Here is a 26,661-nt window from a genome sequence, read left to right as displayed (position 1 = left end):
AGCGTACCGGTCTGTGGGAGGGAATCTGTGGCAGAAGGCGGTCTCGGAGATATCCAGGTCCTATGCCATGGAGCGCTTTAAAGGTGGTAACTAACACCTTAAAGCGTACCCGGAAGGCCACTGGCAACCAGTGCAGCTCGCGCAGCAGCGGTGTTACATGGGAGCGACGCGTCGCTCCCAACACCGCCCGCGCGGCCGCGCAGCTCGCACAGCAGCGGTGTTACATGGGAGCGACGCGTCGCTCCCAACACCGCCCGCGTGGCCGCATTCTGGACCAGCTGAAGCCTCCGGATGCTCCTCATAGGGAGTCCCATGTATAGAGCATTACAATAGTCCAGGCGGGAGGTGACGAGAGCCTGAGTGACTGTGCGCAAAGCGTCCCGGTCCAGAAAAGGGCGCAACTGGTAAATCAGGCGAACCTGATAAAACGCCCCCCTGGTCACGGCCGTTTTTCATATGTTTTAGCCTCCAGTCCCCTAATCATCTTTGTTGCTCTTCTCTGCACTTTTTCTAGAGTCTCAACATCTTTTTTATAGCGTGGAGACCAAAACTGATTGCAGTATTCTAGGTGTGGTCTTACTAAGGCTTTATAGAGTGGTATTAGTACCTCACGTGATCTTGATTGAATCCCTCTGTTAATGCAATTTAGGATTGCATTGGCTTTTTTGGCTGCCGACGCACACTGTTGGCTCATGTTTAATTGATTGTCCATTAAGACTCCAAGATCCCTCTCACAGTTATTGCTATTAAGCCTGATTTCACCCAATCTATATGTGTACTTTTGGTTTTTCCTGCCTAGGTGTAAGACTTTCCTTTTCTCTACATTGAATTTCATTTTGTTAGATTGTGCTTATTTTCTGAAAATTCGGCAAATATTTACTGAGATTAAAGGTGACAACATATGTTGCCAAGTAAATTAGAGTTGGTCATAGGCAAACTGCAATGCCAAAAAAGGATGAGAGACCTATATTGTGACATCACAGCATAGATCACACAATATGACAATCCTGACATTTCACGCTTGCATTCCAGGGGTGATAACACAAAGCATTCTCACCCCTTTCCCCCTTTTTCCCAACTGAATTTGTGGGAAATTGTACTGTAATGATTTTTGCTGTTGCCTGAGAAATAGTTTGCGCTGACTCTAATAAAAATACAACTGTTTTGTTCTGTAATGTTCCCCTGAGTAACACTGGAGGTTCAAAATATTTTAGAATCCTTTTTGAAGTATTCAGTTGTCCCATTTGGGACTGTTATTTCTAAAATTTAAAAAAAAAACAAATTTAAAATAACATATACACGTTTAATTAATTAATAATTAAAATACCAAAGCAAACAAAACAAAAATAACCTCCAAAGAAAGAGTTATTCCCAAGAATTAAGAATTAAGTTATATGCACATTTAGTGCAGCCCTTTCCAGTAGCGGGAAACAGTCAGACGGAAAGACAGAAGAACTGAAGTACTGATCACATCGGGAAGGAGTAGGAGAAACTGGAGAAATATCAGGGCTTGAAGGAGGAACTAGACAAGATGTGGAGCATAAAGGCTGAAGAGATTCCAGTGGTGGTAGGAGCACTCGGGGCTGTGATTCCCAAGCCTGGAGAGTGGCTCCAACAGATCCCAGGAGCAACATCAGAGCTCTCTGTCCAGATGAGAGCAGTACCAGGAATAGCAAGATCCTGTGCAGAACCCTCAAACCCTCAGCCCCCTGGTAGAGCAGTGGTTCTCAACCTGTGGGTCGGGACCCCATTTGGGGTCGATCGACCATTTCACGGGGGTCACCAAGCAAGGCTGTCCGCCATTTTTTTTGTCCGCCATTTTTTTCCCCTTTTCCGGCGGGTGCCTTACCTCCCTTGAGCTGGGCCAGCTGGTGGTCGGCCTGCTCCGTCTCTGCCGCTTGCCAGCTACGCCTCAGCCGGCGCAGGGGGCGGAACCACGCATGCGTGGCACTCCCGGGCAGGGAAAGTCCTCGACTTACGACCGGTTGGGTAGTCCTCGACTTACGACCGGTTTAGTCCTCCACTTACTGCCGGTTTAGTCCTCGACTTACGACCGGTTGGGGTCGCGGCATTAAAAAGGTTGAGAACCACTGTGGTAGAGGATATGAGATTGTGGAAGACAGACGCATAGGGTTTTTAAAATTTTAATTTATTAAATTAATAAATTATACTATACTACACTATACTAAATCAGGAGACCATGAGCTCTGATTCTGCCTTAGACACAAAACCACCTGGGTGATGTTGGGTCAGAAAACACAAAGCATACATACTGTATATCAAATTGCATATTAAAATGTGTTCGTTCTTGTAAAATATGGAATCTATAAGCAAAGGGAGGAAAAGAATCATCTCATTTTTTTTATTAGTAGGTTACAAATGGGGTCTTTCTCTCCTCCTCCATTGGTGGGGGCAGTGGTGGGATTCAGCCAGTTCGCACCACTTCGGCCGAACCGGTAGCTAATTTTTTTTTTTTTGCCCAGGCTCAGAATGGACTTCCGGAAACGGCATCCACATAGAGAATTGGTTGTTCACATATTTGAATCCCGCCATGGGGGGGTGGTGGTATCTTCCTGTCGTTGACTGCTGAAGGAGAAGCAAAGTAAGACTTGTGCTTCCGAGACCAAACTTGTATCTGGAAGCAATGGTACCTCTATTTTTCTCTCCATGGCTCTGTGCCCCACCCCATGACTTCACTTTTCTAATCCTTTTTCTAAAGTCTTACCGCATAGGAGCGGCATGCAGGGCTTCTTTCTCTAGAAAGTAGAAGTAGTCTGATGGCTTGACTATAGTTGTCCAGCCTGCCATAACTTGTCCTCCCAAACAAAGCCCCAGGTTTTTCTGACACTCAATCTGCCAGGCAAGAATAAAGGCGGTGGAGTCTAAGTAAGCCCCTTAAAACTCTTTGATAAGACAGTTGCCGCTTGGGACAGCTGAGAGATCAGAAGGGAGGTGGTGACCATGGCTGCATTTACACAGCTGTTGCCTTCTCGCCTCATCCCAGGGTTAACTAGCATTTTCATCCTGCTTTACTTTTGGATTTTCAGGGGGGATTTAATATCATTTATCTTAGATAATCAAAGAGAAAATCATCATAATCACCAACCCAAAGCTCTTTGGAATCCCGAGCTCCCCAGAAAAGCCATACCTATGAAGGTGGGAAGTACGTTGTTCGGCACTGATGTGCCAGAGGAAAGAAATACAAAATGTGAGGAGTAAGATTAAGATTGAAACAGCATGGCAAAGGTTACATAGAGAGCAGTACTGGTTTAAACATGGATTAGCAGGTAGACGTGCATTGAGCATGGATGTTTTGGAATGGGAAAGGTTCTTCCACAGAGGATAGAAGGAGGGCGCTGAGACTGAGGAATGGATTCATTTCATGCAAAAACAATAAAAAACAGTGAATGCTCCAACACTGGAAGTTTTTAAGAAGAGACTGGGCAGCCATTTGTCTGAAATGGTATAGGGTTTCCTGCCTGAGCAGGGGGTTGGACTAGATGACCTCCAAGGTCCCTTCCAACTTTTTTATTATTATTATTATTATTATTATTATTATTATTATTATTATTAAAGACAAAGTAGTCATGGTGAAGCCTTATCACGGATTGATTTGGAAATTATTTGGCATCCATGTGTGCTAATTTCTTTAGAGAAAAGGATAGGCTAAAGTTTCACCTGCCAGCTTGTGCAGGGATGAGAGCTCTCACCTCTGAAGATGCTAGGCAGACCCAACAGTTGGGCACACCCAAGTCCATCCATTGCTAAGGTACTTTTCTTTCACCTGGCAAAGCACCTGTATCATCTATTAATGATAGTGCCAACCTGAAATGGAAAGGAAATAGGGCCATAAAGAAAATGTATGCAGACTAACGTTTGATGCTCCTAGTACAGTGGTGGCGAACCTTTGGCACGGGTGCCAGAGGCGGCACTCAGAGCCCTCTCTGTGGGCACGCGCGCCGTTGCCCCAGTCCTAGGCCTTCAGCTAGGTTTTATAAAACCTTTTCACTTTAGGCCTCCGCCGCCGTGTGCAAAAAAAAAAAAAAAAAGGTTCAATCAGTCAATTTCAACTTCTCGCGGGAAAAAAAAGATCTTGCAAAGTAGGAATTGATTGAACTTTTTAGTCCCACCCAGTCTGCCGTTACCACTGCAGCCACGCCCAGCCAATGGGCCACGCCCAGCCAATGGACCACACCCACCCAGCACTCGACGATGCATAAGTGGGTTTTGGGTTGCAGTTTGGGCACTCGGTCTCTAAAAGGTTCACCATCACTGTCCTAGTATATACCTTGCAAATGGTACATTTACAAAAGCAAAACAATGGCAAAAATGGGAAAATATATTTCACAAGTTACAAGTTACTTTATCACAGAATATTTCCAATGGGAGCAGTCACATCCACAGTCTACATTATACATTGTATTGAAGTTGGCTATAAAAATGGCAGTTGGGGGGGGCATGTAGTGCAAATGAAACCAAATATATATTTATTGCATTTCTTAGTTATCTTTCGGTGTAATTCTAAAACAGTATCTCTATGCATTTGTGTTTGGGAGTGAACTCTATGAAAGTTCCCTAGAGTAGCCTCACAGCAACAAATTATTTATTAACAAATAAATAAATACATAAATAAATAAAAATGCATAACATTGTGTTAAACAGTAATGTATATAAACATCAATTTTTAAAAACTAAAACTTCTAGGTTGCCTTTCCTTCATTTATCTTACCCCTGCTTCCTCCCTGACAGAGTGGCAAAGCTTTTATTTCTGCATAGAAATTAGCAAAGTCATATTTTCGATTAAAAAGAGTAAGTGTTACATTAGTGCAATTTTAATATAAATAGTTTGAAGCAATGGGATGTAATAGGACTGTGTGTGTGGTGGGGCTTTGGTTTGCAACTTCTAAAGTCTCATTTTCTACAAATACGTGACCATGACTTTTGACTCTTGCTTTGTTTCTGTAAAAAATACATGAGACAGATGGGAATCTGATAAATTAGAGGGCACAGTTAGGGTTAGAAACCATTATAAAGAAACAAATTCAACCTTACCAGCACTCATAGTAATCATGAAACATTTGTTTAGGAGGTAGGGAACGAACAGCCACAACATTTTCTTACATCCAAAGCTTATTCCAAACGCTTCCCTTTATTTCTTTTCTTCCAGTGATTTCTCTACAGTATTCACTAACACCCCACCCCCAATAACTCATCAAGTAATTTCCTATTACACAGGCTCCTACTTTAAACCTTGATCAAGAATTTGGAAATAATGGGGACAATTAGAAGAAAGGGATGGAAAAATCATCACCAGTCCTACATCTGGTCTAGCCATCAGATGGCTTTCTACTTTCTTGGCTGAGTAACAGTCTTTTTCTTTTGTGGTTTTGTGGAGGATGGGGGCATTTTTTTTTTTCTTTCTGGCTCCAACAAGTGAGCAGGAAATTAGGAAAAACATTTGCAACAACAGGATGAAGCACAACTTGGAAAGAGGGAAGCTCCTCTGTGCAGGGCTAGAAAACGTACACCAACTTCTTGTGCATATTAAACTCAATCTTAGTGTTAACGTTTATTGTTTTTATATTTTTAAATGTTTTATCTTGTTGTTTTTAATTGATTGTACACCACCTAAAGTTGCTTCCATGATAAACAAACAATGACTATATCCTGAAAAACACATACATTAGCTATCTATTTACCATGGGGTAAGCTGGCCCTGAACAGCTTCCAAAGTCAAACAATAGAGTAACTTGCAAAATACTAATAAACTTGGTTACAAATCCATTCCACCAAGCACAGCACCACTTCTGACCTGAGACAACATAATGTATTCGATGTCATCTTCAGTCCCCAAGGCTTTTCAAACTTGCCAGGTCTAAGCAAGTTTGCAAACAATGGAGGGGAAAGGGCTGCTTCAGGATCAAGCTGATTCCCAGGAGGATGGCCCGCAGTAGGGAGTACTCACATCAGAGCCCCCCCCGCCAACTTTCTTGATAGATGGGGATTTTCAGAAAGCATTCTCTGCAAAAAAAAATAAAAATAAATGATGAGATGATTGCTCTTGTTTCCTGAGGACTTTTTGAAACTATTTATAACACCTGAAAAAAGAGAAGTAAAGAAAGAAGCAGATGTCTTCATCTGCCTGTTCTTGAGTAGAATTGCATCATTAGACTATTTCATTTCATTTACTGACCATCCTTAGTATGACACCGTTCAGGCAAATCTACATGGTCTACAATATATAAAACAAAACTTAAATAAAAATATATATTGTAAAACACTGGCTGTTGGTATTTACAACTTTCCAGACCAAATGACATCCAGAAGAAAATTGTTAACTCTTTTTCTAAATAATATGAGGGTGAGAGCACACCTGATTTCAGGGGTTAAGTTGTTCCCGCAGCTAAGAATATCCTTCTTCAGATTCCAATTCCTGATATCTTTGATGTGGATATCTGGAGGCTTTGATTGCAAACAGTTGAAAACAAATATGGTACCACATTGGGGGCCAGCATTTCCAAGTCATAAGAAACAAATGTAATCACCCATCCCATAATTATAGAAGTTATGATTCTTTGAAATGTATAGTATTCAAGGCACACAAAAACCCCAGAAGCTTCACTAGTTATCTCCTTGGGTAATGGATATTTGTGAGACCGTGGTGGTGAGACTACTTTTTATTTAGTTTTTAATAATGGAGAAATGTTCCATTCAGTACGTTCATTATTAAGTTTGGTATCTCATTCAAGATCTGGTCCGCAAAAAACAGGACACCCACTAGATGGCAGAAAGGAAATGATCACCTCATGGCCATCCAATTTTTTGCAGCTCTGATCTAGTCTTCTACCTATTATTCTGCTTAGATCAGAGTCTTCACCATACACACACATACTGTAAAGTTTGCTTCCTTAATATTTGTTCATTGAAAGCATTGGCCCAATAAACAGGAATATGGAGAAAATCTGGTTTATGGAAAGAGTCCTTTTGATGTCCCAGTTCTTAATTTGTGTGCCACTTCTCTACTTTCCTGATCAAAGAATTCATCTTTTGCTTACATTATAAGAATTATGCACCATTACAGATAGTGTATCTTCTTTAATGTGGTTGTATTTTTAGCCTCTTTCAACAGAAACTGACTACCCAAGTCATAATCTAAGAACCTATTTCATTATCTATAATAACGTTCTCCTTTCCCCAAATGCACAGTCTTTCTTGCAAACTGTAAACTATTACTGTATGCATGCATTTAGGAGTGCAATTAAACAATTTCTATGTTTATTAAAGAAAATAATTAAAAACAATATTATTTTCTTCCTATGCTCCTGTGGGAGTAAGCATGTATATCCAGAAAATAAAGATCGGTCTGAACATACTAAAAACTAGTACAGTTAGTAAATAGATTATTGGAATAGAAAGAGAGAGAACAACCTGGGTCAAATGAACCAGGACACTCAGTTGATGATCTGGAGCACTTTTTAGCGTCATCTGTTTTGCAGAATTGTTGTGAAGATCAAGTAGAGGAAGAAAAGAATGCAAAATCCTGTTATCTCTTTAGCTAAAAGCCTCTTTTAAGTTTATGTCTAAAAATGTAAAACATGAATGTGACAAATAACTCATTGGAGAGTTAGACTAGTAGTGGAAAACCAGGTTTGATTGACAGGTGAACTATAATATCAGCCACTTTCATTAATATTGCTCTCTTCACCTGATATTTGTTTATCAGGATTAAAATTCCAAGCTGTTTTTTATCTAGCCTATGCCATGGCCCCAAAGGCCTAAGCTGGATCCTGTAAATGTTCTCATTTTATTTCCTTATGTCAGTATTGTAGTGACGACGTGTATGAAGGTTTTTAATTGTTCCTTCTCAGAATGATGTATTAGGTTTGCAGTAAATTATGATAGTAAATTAATAAAAATAATTATCAGAATATTCACCAACAAAAGCAAGTAGTAAAAGGCATCTCATTCTGAACTTATAATTAGACTATTAGTTTCTTCCTAAAGGTTTGCAAGTGGACAGCTAATAGGCAGATAAATGAACTTATATTTTCATTTTCTTCTAAATATTTATTGCAATTTCTAAAGCTCCCAAACAAAATGAAGCTTGTAAGACAAAACATGTAAAAAATGCCAGCTTTACAAGGTCTGAAAAAAACTGATATTATTACACATTTTATAAATATATCCTTGGATTTACTAAAAGACTATAATGGGGGTATTACTTTAAACATAGAGATTAGCTGTAAAAATACAGAGATATTATGATCTATGCAAAGGCTATAATAGTACTACAGCATTAATTGTAACCTATTCCCTTTGCAGATAAATACATGTAAAGGATTTTTAAAGTGCTTTTAAAAAAGATAATGAGACCTTAGTCTTTCTGTGCTTGGCAGGAAGTACTTCTAAGGAAAGGGAGATGTCTTTAAAAATAAAAGCTCTGCTTTAAAACAAGATGACAGCTCAGTACATTTGAATTCAAACAATTAATTTACTTTGCAGGCTGATTCTCTGCATTGTACTCAGAGCAACTTCCAAGTAATTTCAGTGCCTTACTGATTGTAACAACTCACTTTTAAGATGATGTTATGTGGTTTTAATTTAAGGAACTTTCACATTATTATGACTTGGTGAATTTTCTGTATACTATCTTATGAATATAGGAAGCCCTACAAGATGTGTTTTGAACCCAGAAATAAACAAATAAGCAGATTTATTCTACTTATTCTAAATCACGGGACAGTTGGAGGTCTGGGCTACAAAATTAGCAGGCATCAAGATCCATCGGTGGTTTAGCAAAGATATGATGGGGAGGGGGGTATGAGAGAGGCATATAAAATGCATTCCATTCAGAAAGTGACTAGAAAGGGTTTTTTTTTCCTCCTCTCATTGAACTTGATATGGGCCCTTCAGTTGATAGGAAATTTAGAGCAGATTAAAGCAATGCTTCCTCATGGATTTTGCTATTTCTAGATCAGTGTTTCCTAAATTTGAGCCTAGAACCCCTAGAGGCCCCCGGAGATACTCTCAGGGAGCTCTGAAATCAGAATTATTGCCAGCCTATATTGAAAAATACAGTATTAAAATACCATCAAACAATGGTGAGAAGTTGTAGCTGTGAACATGTCAATTTTAATGTCTTAATACAATAAATATCAATAAATATAATCCACTCCTCTAAACGTAACCTCCTCCATCATCCACTTCTAAAAGGATTAAGAGGCAGATTCATAAAAGTTAAGAACCAACTGTTACTAGCCTTAATAGTTTTACGTGATGGCCCCAGCATAGCAGTTGGTGCAATAAGGAAAGAGAAGGGCATTATGGGACTCAGGTGGTTTCACTTACAAGCTTCCCAAGGGCATCTCATTATCAGCTCTGTTGGTTTGACCTGAGCCAGCATGGCTGTTTCTTCTAATCCGAGGCCACCTGGAGCTAGCTCAGCACTTATCATAGTACTTGAGAGATAGTCCAGTAATGTGGTTAAATCTACTAACATTTACTGTTACTGTTATTTATCATGACATTCATACTGTATTTCTGGAGATTGGCATTCACAGGACCAATCCCAAAAGGATTTATTCTGACTGTCCTGAAACAATTTCTTGGAGAGGGTTTTGTCTGTATATTGTCATATAGAGAACCCTGTAATGTCAAACCAGATTGTCTCTGAGGCCAGGAGTTTCAAAATAGCCCTTTATCATACACCCAGTCCTATTTTTAAGCCCTTGGTTGCTTTGTTGTGGTTGAGCACACAGACTGGAGAAATGCTAGATCTTTTGTCCTTCTACTCTCTCTCTCTCTCTCTCTCTCTCTCTCTCTCTCTCTCTCTCTCTCTCTCTCTCTCTCTCTCTCTCCCTCCCTCCCTCCCTCCCTCCCCTCCTCCCTCCCTCTCCCTCTCTCTTTCATTCTCTCTATTTTTCTTCACTCTCTGCCCTGATATTATAGGATATTTCCAAAAGGAATAGAATAATAACTTTATTGTCACTTTGAATGTATACTAATCGGCATACATTAAAATGAAATTTTGTTGCATACAGCTCTCAAAGGGTCATTACCTGTGATATACACTATATAAATATGAAATAAATAAATAAATAAATACAGAATTATGCATATACCCACATATATTATATGACACAGAGAAACAACAGTCTAGTTCAGGTTATGTATACATGTGCATGGCGAGAAAAACGAATCTTGCGAGTTTACCAGACGGATGGCGTAGGGAAGAAAGCTATTACAGAATCAGGTAGTCCTGCTAGAAATACTTAGAAACCTCCTCCCAGAGGGGAGCAACTGAAGCAGACCGTAAAGTGGGTGTGTGGGGTCTCTAACAATGCTTTGAGCTCTAAGCACATAGCGCTTATAAGCAGCATCCTGAATACCAGGGAGCGAGCTTCCTATGATCTTCTTGGCTGTCCTTACCATTCTCTGTATGGACTTTCTATCTGAGGCACTGCTGCCACCAAACCAGACCAAAAAAAGCTTTTGAACAATACTTTGTGCACACTACACACATACACCCCAAATTCAGGATGACTGCCAAGACCATCACTACTTTGAGTAAATTGGTAATATTTTCCTATTTATATATTGATCAGGTGGAAGCAGACAGGCACCCAGACAGACCGACGGCATCAATCTCTGAAGTAGCATCAGTTTTCCTAACAGCAAGCACTACTACATGAAGACTGAGCCTCTTAAGGGGCTGTTCTGTAGCAGTTCAGATCTTTCTCCCTCTTGCTAGCCATATTGCAGTTGACAAGCGGTTTTCTCATCTCCTACAGCACAACACTGGCCGATGCCCCACCCTTTTTGGTAGGCATGCTTGGCTGGGGCCACTGGAAGAAAAAATCACTAAGCATTAGCAAGCAATCAAATATATGAAAGACGACCACTTAGCAGCTCTTCCAGTGACTTCCATTAAGCTGTAAAGAAATAGTGAAGAAAAAAAGCTACCATTTCTTGATTCCATGCCAAAACCTGCATCAATCTCTGCAAATGTTTTTCTCTCTCTTAAGGGCCTCTCCCCAGCATTTACTTGTATTCAGTTTATCTGTAAATTGAATTCAAGGGAGGGAGGGAAGGAGGGAGGGGGGGGGGAGAGAGAGAGAGAGAATTTTGAAAAAAGAATAAATATCCAGCATTGCCTTGCATCTAAGGGCTATGCTTTATAAATAAGGTTGTTGTGAGATCCATCTGTGAGATGGTGGTAGAGTTAGCCATGCTCTGTACATAACTCCAATGGGATATATAAAAGTATTAGGACAAAGATGGGCTGAGACAACCACCAGGAATCTTTGCAATATATAAACTCTTTTTTTTCCAGGCCATTTTGGTAAAGCTGAAACTGTATGCATATAATTGTTCCTTTCTGTATATCTATCATCTATGCATTTATATTAGTCTTCCCCCAATCTGGCGCCTCTTATAATTCCCCAGATAGCATGGTCAGCAGAGGGATTATGGAAGTTGAACTGCAATACATCTGGAGGACCTCAGTGTAAAGCTGATATATCTATAAACAGGTCACTTGATTTTTGTCATTGAGTTATGATAGATATCTGGAGCCAGATGCCATCTTATCTAAGTAGAGATGTGTGCATATAGGAAACACACTTGCAATCATAAATTGGAAATCTTTTTTTTGGGGGGGGGGTGTTCTCATTGCTAACCAGAATCATCAATTTCTTCTGCATTGGTATTTATACATGGATGGTAGCTGGGAAAAGAAGGATCTCAAGCAAGGAGGAAATGTATCTTTGGATCTATTGTCCACAATTTAACTTCATAATGCTTGCTTTCAGCTACGGAAAATTACCATTCCTTTCTCATCAGGGAGGCATAAATAGATCAGTATTACTTCTGGAGCAAGGAGGATAGTAAGGAATGGTTGAGCTGCACGCAAGAACGAGACTGTCTTAATAATCAACCTTCCCCCATCTACCTGCAGATCCAAACAATTCTATAGACTGTTCCTCTTCAAGATACATTTGGAGTAAAAACTTGTCCTACTTGTATAAATAGCTGTTCTAGGCATAGTTTGTAGAACAGAGTGAAGTGACCTGGTTCATCCAAGTCATAAAAGCGTGCTTTGCAAATTATATCTGTATTCACATACCATATTAGATCAAAACCAAACAACCGTATTGTGACTGCTACCTATATACCTGGTTGGTAGGTAAATATGTGTTGGTGGATCAATACAATACCACGTGTATCTACTTAAATAAATACGGCCTCCATGATTGTTCACCCTGCAGTTGGCTTCACCACTCTGTATTTTTTAATGTACATGGATTATAATATTTCACAGATCAGATACAGATATGTGTTTCCATTAGTTTTATCCTGCCTAATGGCTAAATAAGTCATGTTTGTTTATGTGATGCTTCCCTTCATCACCGTTATCATTATTCTCCAGGTGCTCTGAGACAGGAGTATCAAGGGATGTTGCATAAAAGCCAACCCCTTCTTACTAACCTTCGACTGAACCCTGGTAAGACTGAATGGCTTTGGGTTTGCAGGGCTCCGGAATCCAGGACTTTGTCATCTTTGACCTCTGGATGGGGTGGCACTGCCCCAGAAAGACTCGGTGCACAACTTGGGGGTTCTCCTGGACTCGTGACTCCTGTTCAAAGAACAGGTGGTAGTCACAGCTAGGAGAGCTTTTGCACAAATTCGTGTTGTGCACCAGTTGCGGCCTTTCCTGGACCAGGATTCCCTGCGCTCAGTCGTTCAGTCCCTAGTCATCTCACGGCTGGACTGTTGTAATGCACTCTTCATGGGGCTACCCTTGAAGAGCATTTGGAAGCTACAGCTGGTGTATGGTAGCATGGGTAGTTTTGGAGGGCCTGAGAATGGTCCCTGTAACACCATTGCTCCGTAAGTTGCACTGGTTACCAGTCTGCTTCTGGATGCAATTCAAGGTTTTAGTGATCACCTGTAAAGCCCTTCATGGTATGGGTCCAGGTTACTTGAAGGACCACCTCACCACACTCGGATTGGCCTGTATCATTCATGCCGGCAGAGGAAGCATGCTGTGGGTCCTGTCAGCCCAAGTATTCTGGCTGGCGGGGTTTAGGAGGAGGGCTTTCTCTGCTGTTGCTCCTGCCCTCTGGAACATCTTCTCCCCCCCCCCCATGTGAGGTTGGCCCCAACCCTCCTTTCCTAAGGGCCTAAAGATGTGGCTGTGCCAGTCGGCTTAGGGCCCCAGTGGGGGATCAGCGCACTGGAGGTGGTTGAGTGAGTAATAACAGATCCCATCTTCCCCTCCACTCCGCCCCCACCCTCCCCACATGTCCTTGGTTTTAATGTCTGATTTTAACTTTTTAATGTTTTAACTAAGATGTAACTGTAAGCCACCCCAGAGTTACCCTCTGGTAAGATGGATGGCCAATAAATTTTATAAATAAGTAAAATACTAATCGCCCTTACCCCTCCAATGTAATGGGGCTGCTTTACAAGCAAGGTACCCTATGGGACTTTTTATTTTTATTTTTCTCTGTGCATCTGCAGATTTGCCGACTTCAACACCTCCTAGGACCAGGGTGTTGATTTTCCTTAGAAGCAAATCCATGCATTCCTACACTGTGGCATCACCAGATAGGATGAGTGGCTCAGATAACGGACTGGATGAAGCAGAACTCAGCATTACACTCACTCTCCGGATGCTTATGCATGGAAAGGTAAGTACATTGGGACTGCCATATTAGGCCTTAGCCTTGGTCTCTGCATAGTCAGTAACAAGTCTTGCATGGGGCAGAATGTTCATTTGAGCTGCAGGGAACTGTTATTTTGCAAATCCCATTATTGAAGCCTGGCGTGCTACAGTGCAGGAGTTTAAAATATCCTCTCCAACCTATCATATGTTTTTCAATACTCTGCAGAGGCACTTGAGGTGCAGTTGTGAATTAATTACAGTTATAGCAAACTAGGGGGTACCTTGCTCAATAGTAGTAACTGTGAGAGGGATCTCGGAGTCCTAGTGGACAATCACTTAGATATGAGCCAGCAGTGTGCTGCAGCTGCCAAAAAAGCCAACACAGTGCTAGGCTGCATTAACAGAGGGATAGAATCAAGATCACGTGAAGTATTAATACCACTTTACAATGCCTTGGTAAGGCCACACTTGGAATACTGCATCCAGTTTTGATCACCACGATGTAAAAAAGATGCTGAGAGTCTGGAAAGAGTACAGAGAAGAGCAACAAAGATGATTAGGGGACTGGAGGCTAAAACATATAAGGAACGGTTGCTGGAATTGGGTATGTCTAGTTTAACGAAGAGAAGGATGAGGAGGGACATGATAGCAGTGTTCCAATATCTCAGGGGCTGCCCCAAAGAAGAGGGAGTCAAGCTATTCTCCAAGGCGCCTGAAGGCAGGACGAGAAGCAACGGATGGAAACTGATCAAGGAGAGAAGCAACTTAGAACTAAGGAGAAACTTCCTGACAGTTAGAACAATTAACCAGTGGAACAACCTGCCTCCAGAACTGGTGAATGCTCCAACACTGGAAGTTTTTAAGAAGAGACTGGACAGCCGTTTGTCTGAAATGATGTAGGGTTCCTGCCTGGGCAGGGGGTTGGACTCGATGACCTCCAAGGTCCCTTCCAACTTTATTATTATTATTATTATTATTATTATTATTATTATTATTATTATTATTATTATTATTATTATTATTATTATTATTATTATTATTATTATTATTATTAAATTGCCAAGGTGATCAGATTAATACAAATTCAACATTAAGGTTTTTTTTAAAAAAAAGATCTAATAATGAAGACAAAGAAAAAGAATGATCACGAAAGGGAGAATAACCCTTTCATTTAATCTGTCAAATCATGAATGACCTTTACTTTCTTTTTTGAGAAGGTGTGCGATTGCTTCCTCATTTTCCGGCTAAAAGGACATATATCTTCAGGCATTGATAGACTCTTACAGGTTTGGATATCTCTTCTAACCCCATTTCTCTTGTCTCTGCAGGAAGTTGGCAGTATCATAGGCAAGGTAAGATCAATGCAGGTCATTCTGTGTGCTTCCAAAATCCCTTTGCTCCACATTCTAAGACTAATTGCCTTTATTGTCCTTAATCCTACAGAAAGGAGAGACTGTGAAGAAGATACGAGAACAGGTAGGTATCATGGGGGGAAATAGCCCAAATACAGGTGATATGCTATTCCAGTGTTTCTCAACCTCAGCAACTTTAAAATGTATGGACTTCAACTCCCAGAATTCCCCAGCCAGCCCATCTGGGAATTGAAGTCCACATATCTTAAAAGTTGCTGAGGATGAGAAGCAGCTATCTATTCTATAGTTCTGGCTGAATGAATTCCTAACAAATGTGAAAATCTATTGGGAGAAAGTAGGATGAGGATCAAGAGGAATGTGCTAGAAAATATGGAGAGACAGAAAGCAGGATCAACCTACACAACTATTGTGGTCACTATTTTTCTGAATAGAATTCATAATTATTTTAAAAGTAGATTCTGAAATAACGAATACACTTCCCTCTAGCTCAGGGGTAGGCAACCTTGGCTCTTTTATGACTCGTGGACTTCAACTCCCAGAATTCCTGAGCCAGCCATGCTGGCTCAGGAATTCTGGGAGTTGAAGTCCACGAGTCATAAAAGAGCCAAGGTTGCCTACCCCTGCTCTAGCTCCTCAGTGTCATTGAATAAACTTAAACATTACTGATGACATCAGTATTTCTATCCTCAGAGATGCTTTAATACTATACTGCATGAACCTGCCCAATGATGGTGCTCTTTCCTTTCAGAATTTTTCTGAAGCTTTGCATCCTGTCTTTATTGGCAGTTAACTGCTGCTGTTGGATTTGCCAGGTTTATTTCAGTATGAATCTAGGTTAAGCTCACAGTGCAAAAGATGTAATGATAAAAGGGACTGGAAAATAGAAATGAAACAGAATTTATTATCTGTTTAAATATATTACTACATTCTATGATGCAATAATAATAAGAGGACACTACAGGTATGAAGACCATTAACTTTTGAATTTATCCTCTCTGGAAATGAGAGGATTTGATTCTCATGTAGCAGATTTACTTTTTATTCTGTTCAGTTGTGTCCAATTTTTAGGGACTTCCTGGACAAGTCCCCGCAGTTTTCCCAGCAAGTTTTTTCAGAAGTGGTTTGCAATTGCCTCCTTCCCAGGTCTGAGAGAAAGCAAGTGGCCCAAGGTCACTTTGTGCCCAAGGCGAGACGAGAATTCAGTCTCATGGTTTCTAGCCTGATGTCTTAACTACTTTACCAAACTGCTTTTTTAGCAGATACCTCTCAGACAAATGCAGGGATGAGAAAAAGAGATGTGAGGCATGAAGTCCTTGCTTCTAATTTAAATTCAGACTAGTCTCCCCAAACAGACAGGGGCTATCTCGTCTGTTTCTCAGCCACATCTGCAATATGCAGATAGCGGCCAGCCATTTGACAGACTGTTGGGATGTTTATGAAACATTTTGTGCACTTGGTTAAAGCCTTCTATAAACAATTAGAAAACTTAAAATGTATTTACACGGTTACTTCTGGTTTGCTGTGTCTTTAGAGTACTGCCCGGATTACCATTTCAGAAGGATCCTGCCCTGAGCGGATCACCACCATTACAGGTTCTACTGATGCTGTTTTCAGAGCTGTTTCCATGATTGCCTTCAAGCTGGAGGAGGTGAAGTAGCCCCAGTCTCTATCTGTTGCATGTTGCTCCCAAAGCATGTCTTACTTGTTCACATTAAGTGTATTGTAGCACTAAAAAAAAAAATCTATCAGTTTTCCATTAAAGGTAGAAGCTTTATAAATGATGACTAGTTATTTAGAGCTTACAATGGCTATTGCGTCTATGGTCAAAATTGTGAGATTTCATACAGTTCCTGCCAAAAGAAAGAAGACAGTGATGCAATTTATTTTTGAGAAAATTGATTTTGTGGTGTTTGAAACAGGAAAGTTCTTGATAATTTTCTGTCTTCTTGTTAAAGCTTAAACAGTCATTTGTTGTAATGTACTTCTCTTGGTATATAGTTTAAGTTTCCCTAGGAATTCAAAACGATAATTTAAAGCCAGTGGTGGTGATGTCACTGTATTTATATCTCACCAAATTACATCTGTGATTTTTTAAAAAATCAAGACAGAATATTATTAGGATGACAGCATGTACAAAAAAAACCTGGATATCATAAAATAGTGGTTCTTAGAAGAAAAGATCTAGATTTTTAGGATGATTTTTTATAACCTATAATGGAGGTTCTAACACAAAATGTTGCATACTAATAATAACTAAATGTGGCTTTGAAAGGATCCCCTTGCACTTGAATTGAATACAAATTCTTTTATTTCAGGATTTGGGAAATGGAGCAACCAACGGAGGCACCATCTCCAAACCACCCGTAACACTGAGGCTAGTCATCCCAGCTAGCCAGTGTGGCTCACTCATTGGCAAAGCCGGAGCCAAAATAAAGGAAATCCGAGAGGTAGAGCCTTCAATTGTCCTATCTTGTTCACTTGAGCATTACTGTTACTTTCTTACTTTTTTATTTTTTGTGCCTTAACTTTTTTTCCTTTCTAGTTTCATTGTTATTGATCTTATACTCCCAGAGCGAATGGCTTAAATCTCAGAAGCTGCTATTTCTTGCACGCTTCTTTGTTGTTAAATAAAAACTAAAATTAAATTTACAACTTTTTTTCATTTGCATTTCTTTGCGAAAGTCAAATGAAATATTTTGTTTGCATGAGGAGTCATATCTATGTAGGGGAAGAGGTATCACAGGAAACATTTAGATCTCCGAATAAATTAGCCCCTTCAAGAATGCTATAATAATCTCATGGGATTACAAAGTGTTCCTGACCCAGCTCCATGTAAGTGGAGGCTGCTCAGAAAAACAGAGCATTTGTTCATTCCAGACAACAGGTGCTCAGGTCCAGGTGGCTGGAGACCTCCTACCCAATTCCACTGAAAGGGCTGTCACAGTCTCTGGAGTACCAGATGCCATCATCCAGTGCGTGCGACAGATCTGTGCAGTTATACTGGAGGTACAGCTTTTGTTTACTCTCGTGTGTCGTGTCTGCTCCTTCGTATCAAAGTGGAGAAGTGGTACTTTGGGGCTTTGAGTTCAGACGTGCTCCTTGGGTACTTCAAAACTTGAATCCGCTTGGGATGCCATTATGATTCCCCCCCCCCCCCGTTTGGCCACTGTGTGAATACCAAAAAAACCTCAGCCCTATTGCAGATATAATTTTAAACTAACAGCGGCGGCAGCAGTGCATGTATGTTGGGAGCTGCTGAGAGTTGGTTGTTAGATGAGCAGCTATATAAATATAGAGAGGGAGGGAGGGAGGGAGGAAGGAAGGAAGGAAGGAAGGAAGGAAGGAAGGAAGGAAGGAAGCACACCTACTTATGCACATGCACTTTGTTATTTGCAAACATTTTTTACTATTAATAATCTGCTGTCTAGCTGCTTTTCTATTCTAAGGAGAAAAGATGAAGGTAACTTTATCCCTTTCCATTGGGGTAAAGTTTTGATTGATTAGATGCTCTATAAAGAAAGATTTACATATACCTCTAGCACATTACTGTTAATTCCTATTTGCAGCAGCCAGACCTATTTCTTAGGAAAGCAAGCAAGCAAGCAAAAAAGACATTTATGTAACTGTTGAGTCAGACATTTAAATGAGAAGTATCAAGTACTCTCCTCTAGATAACTGTGCTTTAGGATTTCAGGCAGGAATCTTTCTCGGCACCATCTGACCTTTCTGAGTTGTGCTCCTTGGCCTGGAAGACTTCTCACACCTTAATTGCAGAGGGAAGATGATTCCCATAGCAGAAATCTTGGGATAGTTTTGATTCATCAAAATCTGCAATTTGCTGGGCAGCCATGTCAAAGATAGATTTCCTTCACAAAGGATATAGCATAAGTAGCATCTTTTCTTACTCTCTAGTATTCTCTTCCGTTAATAGGGGCAAGAGACTAAACATGATCAAAGGTGATCTTTTACTTTTCATATCCTGCCCATATCTGAAATTACTCAGCATAAACTAAATGGGAGTGAGCTAAAAATATCCCCTCTTGGTGTAATGCCAGAATGCCTGTTGTGTGACAGAAGGCAGTGCCTGTTGGCATTAGAATGCAGCTTGGGGTACACAAAGATAGAATTTTGCAGTGATACTTCCTTCTGATTTCCTTCAGTCACCCCCAAAAGGTGCCACGATTCCCTACCATCCCAGCTTGTCCTTGGGACCGGTTCTTCTGTCAGCCAATCAGGTAAGAGACCTTTAAATAAACTATCAGTAGATTGTTTTGCTAAGACATAAAGAGGCTTTGGGGTCCCCTGTTATGATAGCATTAGTGGGAAGAGGATTGAAAGATGGGAATGGGATGGGCCAGCAGGAAGACACTGGGAACGAAAGGCAGGAGGGTGAGAAAGTACTAAGAAGAGAGTGAACAGGCCAGCAGGAATATGCTGGGAACATGGGGGCAGATCGGTAGGATTATTATCTGCAGCAGTGGCAAAATGCTGGAAAGGGGAACAAGGTATCCAAACCAGCTGCTGCCTGATGTAGATAATACTCCCAGCATAACTGGAATTTGGATTGCCATTTTTTTTGAGCGCAGTTGTGATACGCTGTTGGGAAGGGGAACTTGCCTATTTACAATATGTGTGCAATAGTGGAAGCGGCCGGCTATAAAACATTTCCTGGTGGGCAAATTGGCAAGATTGCTATCTTCTCCTAGTGTTAACCCCAAGAATGCCCTCTACCACTTTAAATTGTTCTCTTTTTTGCATCGGTGGGAACGCTTCCAAAGAAACCACTGGATACATTGTTATCTTCCGGGGCTGAGATATTTTCCTGTAAATGAAGAAGATGCTAGAAACTGGTTTGTCAGGCATGAAAAACAAGGTTCACACATGAAGATTCAATTAAGCTGATTTATTGCTAAGAGCCTATGTACAGAAATCTTCTCAACTAACGGTCAGCACCTGGTTAAAGTTAGATAAAGGTCAACAGCACTAAAAAAAACGGTTTGGAAGTTCGTTTGTGGCTACATAGGGATTCTAGACTGATCTTTTCACTCCATCCCCCAGTTCTGCCATTCCTTCTCCTACATCAGGGGTGTCAAACTGCTGGCCCACAGACCAGATGCATCATGCTAAAACCGCGCCCACCCCATTGTTGGCAATGGAAAAAAAGTCATGTCACGTGATGTTGCGAGTTTGACACTCCTGTCCTGCATGGTGCTTTATTTGTGGCATACCAACTTCCCATGTATTCCTGTATCATTAAAAGAATCTAATCAAAAAGGGTCCAGAGTTGATGAAGATACCTATGACCACACTTAATGTGTGATGGTAAGAGGGAGATGGGTGGCGTATACATTAAATAAATAAATGATAACACATTGTTTGCCTTGGAGACCACAAAAGGATTCTCTTTAATTTGAGCATCCTGATGACCCAGAAAGGAACCCCAGTAGCCCTCAGCAGTCACTGAAACAAAGGAGCTGACCATGCACTGAAAAATCATTTCTTGCTTCTGTATAAATCAGGACAAGCCATTCTTAGTAAGAGATTCTGACTAAAAGAGTGAGGTTTAAAGGGGTGGTTTCAGTATCTTCCAGAAAGAGAGAGATGGACTAAGTAAGTAAGTAAGTAAGTAAGTAAGTAAGTAAGTAAGTAAGTATAATAATAATAATAATAATAATAATAATAATAATAATAATAATAATAATAATAATAATAATAATAATAATAATAATAAAAGTTGGAAGGGACCTTGGAGGTCATCGAGTCCAACCCCCTGCTCAGGCAGGAACCCTACACCATTTCGGACAAATGGCTGTCCAGTCTCTTCTTAAAAACTTCCAGTGATTTTGAACTGCTTAGGCCGCGGGTAGGCAACCTTGGCTCTTTTATGACTCGTGGACTTCAATTCCCAGAATTCCTGAGCCAGCATGGCTGGCTCAGGAATTCTGGGAGTTGAAGTCCACGAGTCATAAAAGAGCCAAGGTTGCCTACCCCTGGCTTAGGCCTTTGTATGTCTTGGGCACTACTTAAAACTTTGCCTGGATATAGCTCAGCAACCTGAATAGTTGTTGTTGTTCACACAACCAGTTTATCAACTTTCCTATCTACATCAACTCCAAGTATAAAAAGAGAAATGGAAAGCCAAATGGCACCTTTATTTCTAAACTATAGGCATTATCCCAATAGTAAAATCATGTTCGATTAGTGTGAAAAGTCTAAATTGTGTTGTTTGTATTATATTTATCTGTTCATTTATTTTGTATGACCACCCAACTGACAAAAAGCAACTTTGGGCGGCATACAGCAATCGAATAAAACAACAAACATAAAAACAACAGATATAAAGATATAAAATTCTACATTAAAAGATAAATATTATAAAAACAAGTATACAGGCCCTAGGCAGAGAAAGGAGAAATATGGCCACCTCAGCAAAGAAGCCACAAAAGCATTCTCTGGTTCCCTGGGAGCCCCAGGACTGATTACATAACCAGGTCTTGAGGGAGTTCCAGAGTATCATAAGGGATGGAGCTAATCTAATGTTTGAGAGAAAGAATGTTTCATGAGGGGACCATGATGGGACCATGGCAGAGAAGGCAGGTCCCTCCATAGGTTCCTAATTGATGGTACCCCACAACATGTGCCATTTCTTCCTTATACTAGCATTGAAATCTTAGTACAATCTAACTGCTAATATAAGCCAAATAAAAGCAGAATGAGCCATAAAAGAGGAAGAAAAATGTTTTTCACCAAAGCTGCACAATAACAATTGACAATATAATCCAGTGCATGCCAATTTGGAAGTGTCATAATTTCAGTTTCTCCCAGACAGGATTGTCATATGAATCTATAAGTGCTTAGTGAGAAAAAAACAGAAATCAGTGTATTATACTAAGTCAATTTATAGGGATTTCAGTGAGAATTCACTATAATTTTGAACAAAATCCCATTGTTTTGTTTTTCTTACACTGTTCTACACCGATGATCATATTAACTTTAATTTGTTTTTTATACTGTAGTAGAATTGAGAAGCATTAACTCCTGTTTAAAAATTAAAACACATTTACTAGATGGCCAAAGATGTACAAGTTGATGCAAAAAAATTCTGAATGACTGAATAAATCAAATTACGACTGCATATAAATGCACAAACTAAAAACCCAACACATTAGATATGGAAATGGCCAGGGTTTTTTGTTTTTTGTTTGTAAATGAAAAGACTTGTTCCATTGCTCAGGCCATTCAGTCAAGCTTGTAAAAGAACATTTGTTTTGGCTACTCCTTACAAAATGTATTTTTTGTACTGGTATGCTGAATCTTATGTGATCAAGAGACAAAACTACACACATGTCCTTGCATCGTTGTAAAACTTATGGTAGAATTTCTGTAGTTCCTGAGTCCTTTGTTTTTTATAATGCTTACAATTAAGAAATCATTGAGCTTTCTAGGGCTGTGCAGTGCTTTAGATTCTGTTCCAAAAAGGCGCTTCAGTGGTTTAAATGCACACCTGCCTGCAACCATTTAAAGCAGCTAAGTCTTTCTCTAGCATGGAGAAAGGCTGAGTCTCTACCTAGCATCAGAGGCCAGCTCTGCTTTAACGAATGGCAGACAGGTGCAATGCTTGCTTGAACTCTGAAGTACCTTTTTAAAAATCAAATGGGAAATGTTGTCCAGTTCTTTAAGTTTCCAGGATATCTACTTTTGCTTTGTTGCTGTTGTGGTTTTTTTTCCCCTGCTGCAACTGCACCTGCCACTTTCCCCCCCTGCTTTTCTCTGTGATTTTTTTCTTACTTTAAGCCCTTTCAATAAATGAAGTTTACAAGGAAGCTCTAATATATTTTCAGAATACCTTTCTTCTTTGTATTTGTTTCCCCCTTTTGTAGGGATTTTCCATGCAAGGACAATATAGTGGAATATCTCAAGCTGAGGTGAGTCCAACTTGCAATCTGTATTTAAACTCCAGGTCTTCTCCTCTGTTGTCCTCACATCTTGTTGTTGGTCTCTGGACTTGATCATCCTATGCTTCTTTTCTTGAAAATATTATGGAAGAATCTTTCCAACCAGGTGCTTCAAGCATATTAGTAGTATCTGGAGATCACAGATCAATCTTGGGGGCCTTTTATTGAGGTCAGCTGTTAAGGGCTGTGGCAGAATTTACAAAAACAGACAAAAGCATTTAGAATGACTTAATTTTAACCACTCAATGATTCTTGGCCTTCAGGAAAGCCCATCTCTGTATCCTTAGTGGTAACTCTGTTTAAGTGGATGGAGGCAATCCCACGGCTACAGCCGAAACCTAATTTAAAATTGGCATGAACTATCGTGAAAAAGAGCCCCTGTTGTTATGAGATGGATAGCTCAATATTGCTTCTTAAAAGATATCTTTATAAAGCTACCCCAGACTTATTTGAAACAGTAATACAAACACAGTGGTCGATACAGTTTCATTGGTTCCTTTTGGAAGCAGTTTTTCCAGCCAGGAGAAAATCTTGAGCTTGGAGAGATCCTCCAAGATACTGTCAAGAACCACTAATGTAGAATTGACAATTATTTATATTAAGGGTTATCTGGTTTTGTTTTTTTCCTGTTGTTCAGGTGACAAAGTTGCAGCAGCTTTCGGGACACCCTGTCTCATTTTCATCCTTGGCACAAACTCCATCTATAGTTGCAGGTAAGAGAGTTGTGTGTAAGAGTTCTGTAAAATGACTAATCCCGGAATCCTCTGCATCACTATCTGCCCTGAGATTAGATAAGGCTATATAATTTCTGATAATCTCAGATCCTTAATTACAGTGTAAAGATTTGCGAGTATACTTCTTTTTGCAGAGAGAGGAGGCAGAAACATATTTATAAATAACCGTAATGAGTAGTAATTTTTCACCAAGAAATGTCACTTAGAACAATGTAACTTGAATAAATAACACATTACATTCCAAAGAAAAATATGTGACTTTTATTGAAATGTAAACAGTATTTTATTAGAGTTACAGATAAACCTATNCAGAGCATTTGTTCATTCCAGACAACAGGTGCTCAGGTCCAGGTGGCTGGAGACCTCCTACCCAATTCCACTGAAAGGGCTGTCACAGTCTCTGGAGTACCAGATGCCATCATCCAGTGCGTGCGACAGATCTGTGCAGTTATACTGGAGGTACAGCTTTTGTTTACTCTCGTGTGTCGTGTCTGCTCCTTCGTATCAATGTCTGCTCCTTCGTATCAAAGTGGAGAAGTGGTACTTTGGGGCTTTGAGTTCAGACGTGCTCCTTGGGTACTTCAAAACTTGAATCCGCTTGGGATGCCATTATGATTCCCCCCCCCCCCCGTTTGGCCACTGTGTGAATACCAAAAAAACCTCAGCCCTATTGCAGATATAATTTTAAACTAACAGCGGCGGCAGCAGTGCATGTATGTTGGGAGCTGCTGAGAGTTGGTTGTTAGATGAGCAGCTATATAAATATAGAGAGGGAGGGAGAGAGGGAGGGAGGGAGGAAGGAAGGAAGGAAGGAAGGAAGGAAGGAAGGAAGGAAGGAAGGAAGGAAGGAAGGAAGGAAGGAAAGGAAGCACACCTACTTATGCACATGCACTTTGTTATTTGCAAACATTTTTTACTATTAATAATCTGCTGTCTAGCTGCTTTTCTATTCTAAGGAGAAAAGATGAAGGTAACTTTATCCCTTTCCATTGGGGTAAAGTTTTGATTGATTAGATGCTCTATAAAGAAAGATTTACATATACCTCTAGCACATTACTGTTAATTCCTATTTGCAGCAGCCAGACCTATTTCTTAGGAAAGCAAGCAAGCAAGCAAAAAAGACATTTACGTAACTGTTGAGTCAGACATTTAAATGAGAAGTATCAAGCACTCTCCTCTAGATAACTGTGCTTTAGGATTTCAGGCAGGAATCTTTCTCGGCACCATCTGACCTTTCTGAGTTGTGCTCCTTTGCCTGGAAGACTTCTCACACCTTAATTGCAGAGGGAAGATGATTCCCATAGCAGAAATCTTGGGATAGTTTTGATTCATCAAAATCTGCAATTTGCTGGGCAGCCATGTCAAAGATAGATTTCCTTCACAAAGGATCTAGCACAAGTAGCATCTTTTCTTACTCTCTAGTATTCTCTTCCGTTAATAGGGGCAAGAGACTAAACATGATCAAAGGTGATCTTTTACTTTTCATATCCTGCCCATATCTGAAATTACTCAGCATAAACTAAATGGGAGTGAGCTAAAAATATCCCCTCTTGGTGTAATGCCAGAATGCCTGTTGTGTGACAGAAGGCAGTGCCTGTTGGCATTAGAATGCAGCTTGGGGTACACAAAGATAGAATTTTGCAGTGATACTTCCTTCTGATTTCCTTCAGTCACCCCCAAAAGGTGCCACGATCCCCTACCATCCCAGCTTGTCCTTGGGACCGGTTCTTCTGTCAGCCAATCAGGTAAGAGACCTTTAAATAAACTATCAGTAGATTGTTTTGCTAAGACATAAAGAGGCTTTGGGGTCCCCTGTTATGATAGCATTAGTGGGAAGAGGATTGAAAGATGGGAATGGGATGGGCCAGCAGGAAGACACTGGGAACGAAAGGCAGGAGGGTGAGAAAGTACTAAGAAGAGGGTGAACAGGCCAGCAGGAATATGCTGGGAACATGGGGGCAGATCGGTAGGATTATTAACTGCAGCAGTGGCAAAATGCTGGAAAAGGGAATGAGATATCCAAACCAGCTGCTGCCTGATGTAGATAATACTCCCAGCATAACTGGAATTTGGATTGCCATTTTTTTTTTTAGCGCAGTTGTGATACGCTATTGGGAGGGGGAGCTTGCCTATTTACAATATGTGTGCAGTGGTGGAAGCGGCCGGCTATAAAACATTTCCTGGTGGGCAAATTGGCAAGATTGCTAATTGTTAATCCCAAGAATGCCCTCTACCACTTTAAATTGTTCTCTTTTTTGCATCGGTGGGAACGCTTCCAAAGAAACCACTGGATACATTGTTATCTTCCGGGGCTGAGATATTTTCCTGTAAATGAAGAAGATGCTAGAAACTGGTTTGTCAGGCATGAAAAACAAGGTTCACACATGAAGGTTCAATTAAGCTGATTTATTGCTAAAAGCCTATGTACAGAAATCTTCTCAACTAACGGTCAGCACCTGGTTAAAGTTAGATAAAGGTCAACAGCACTAAAAAAAAAAGGTTTGGAAGTTCGTTTGTGGCTACATAGGGATTCTAGGCTGATCTTTTCACTCCATCCCCCAGTTCTGCCATTCCTTCTCCTACATCAGGGGTGTCAAACTGCTGGCCCACAGACCAGATGCATCATGCTAAAACCGCGCCCACCCCATTGTTGGCAATGGAAAAAAAGTCATGTCACGTGATGTTGCGAGTTTGACACTCCTGTCCTGCACGGTGCTTTATTTGTGGCATACAAATCTTCAAAGCGCTCCATGGCATCGGACCTGGTTACCTTCGAGACCGCCTCCTGCCACAGATTACCCCCCACCGACCTGTACGCTCTCACAGAGTGGGTCTCCTCAGGGTGCCGTCAGCCAGACAGTGCCGGCTGGCGACCCCAAGGGGGAGGGCCTTCTCCGTGGGAGCTCCCACCCTCTGGAACGAACTGCCCCCAG

At 40.6% G+C, this 26,661-nt stretch overlaps 1 protein-coding gene across 1 annotated transcript in view; it reads left to right on the top strand.

Annotated features, from left to right (window-relative positions):
• The window catches only part of PCBP4 (poly(rC) binding protein 4), a 57,947-nt gene that overhangs the window by 12,275 nt on the left and 19,011 nt on the right, over positions 1-26,661 (top strand). Inside the window, exons 2-10 of the mRNA XM_029284894.1 lie at positions 13,522-13,691; positions 14,995-15,018; positions 15,110-15,142; positions 16,571-16,687; positions 17,355-17,486; positions 17,917-18,045; positions 19,200-19,274; positions 22,920-22,964; positions 23,632-23,707. Of these exons, the coding sequence (XP_029140727.1) occupies positions 13,581-13,691; positions 14,995-15,018; positions 15,110-15,142; positions 16,571-16,687; positions 17,355-17,486; positions 17,917-18,045; positions 19,200-19,274; positions 22,920-22,964; positions 23,632-23,707 (742 nt within the window). The 5' untranslated portion in view covers positions 13,522-13,580. The remainder of the gene's footprint in view (positions 1-13,521; positions 13,692-14,994; positions 15,019-15,109; positions 15,143-16,570; positions 16,688-17,354; positions 17,487-17,916; positions 18,046-19,199; positions 19,275-22,919; positions 22,965-23,631; positions 23,708-26,661) is intronic.

The sequence above is a fragment of the Protobothrops mucrosquamatus genome, unplaced genomic scaffold, assembly GCF_001527695.2.
Source record: "Protobothrops mucrosquamatus isolate PMUCROS unplaced genomic scaffold, P.Mucros_1.0 scaffold_152, whole genome shotgun sequence".
NCBI lineage: Eukaryota > Metazoa > Chordata > Lepidosauria > Squamata > Viperidae > Protobothrops > Protobothrops mucrosquamatus.
This window is presented reverse-complemented; position numbering and strand designations above follow the sequence as displayed.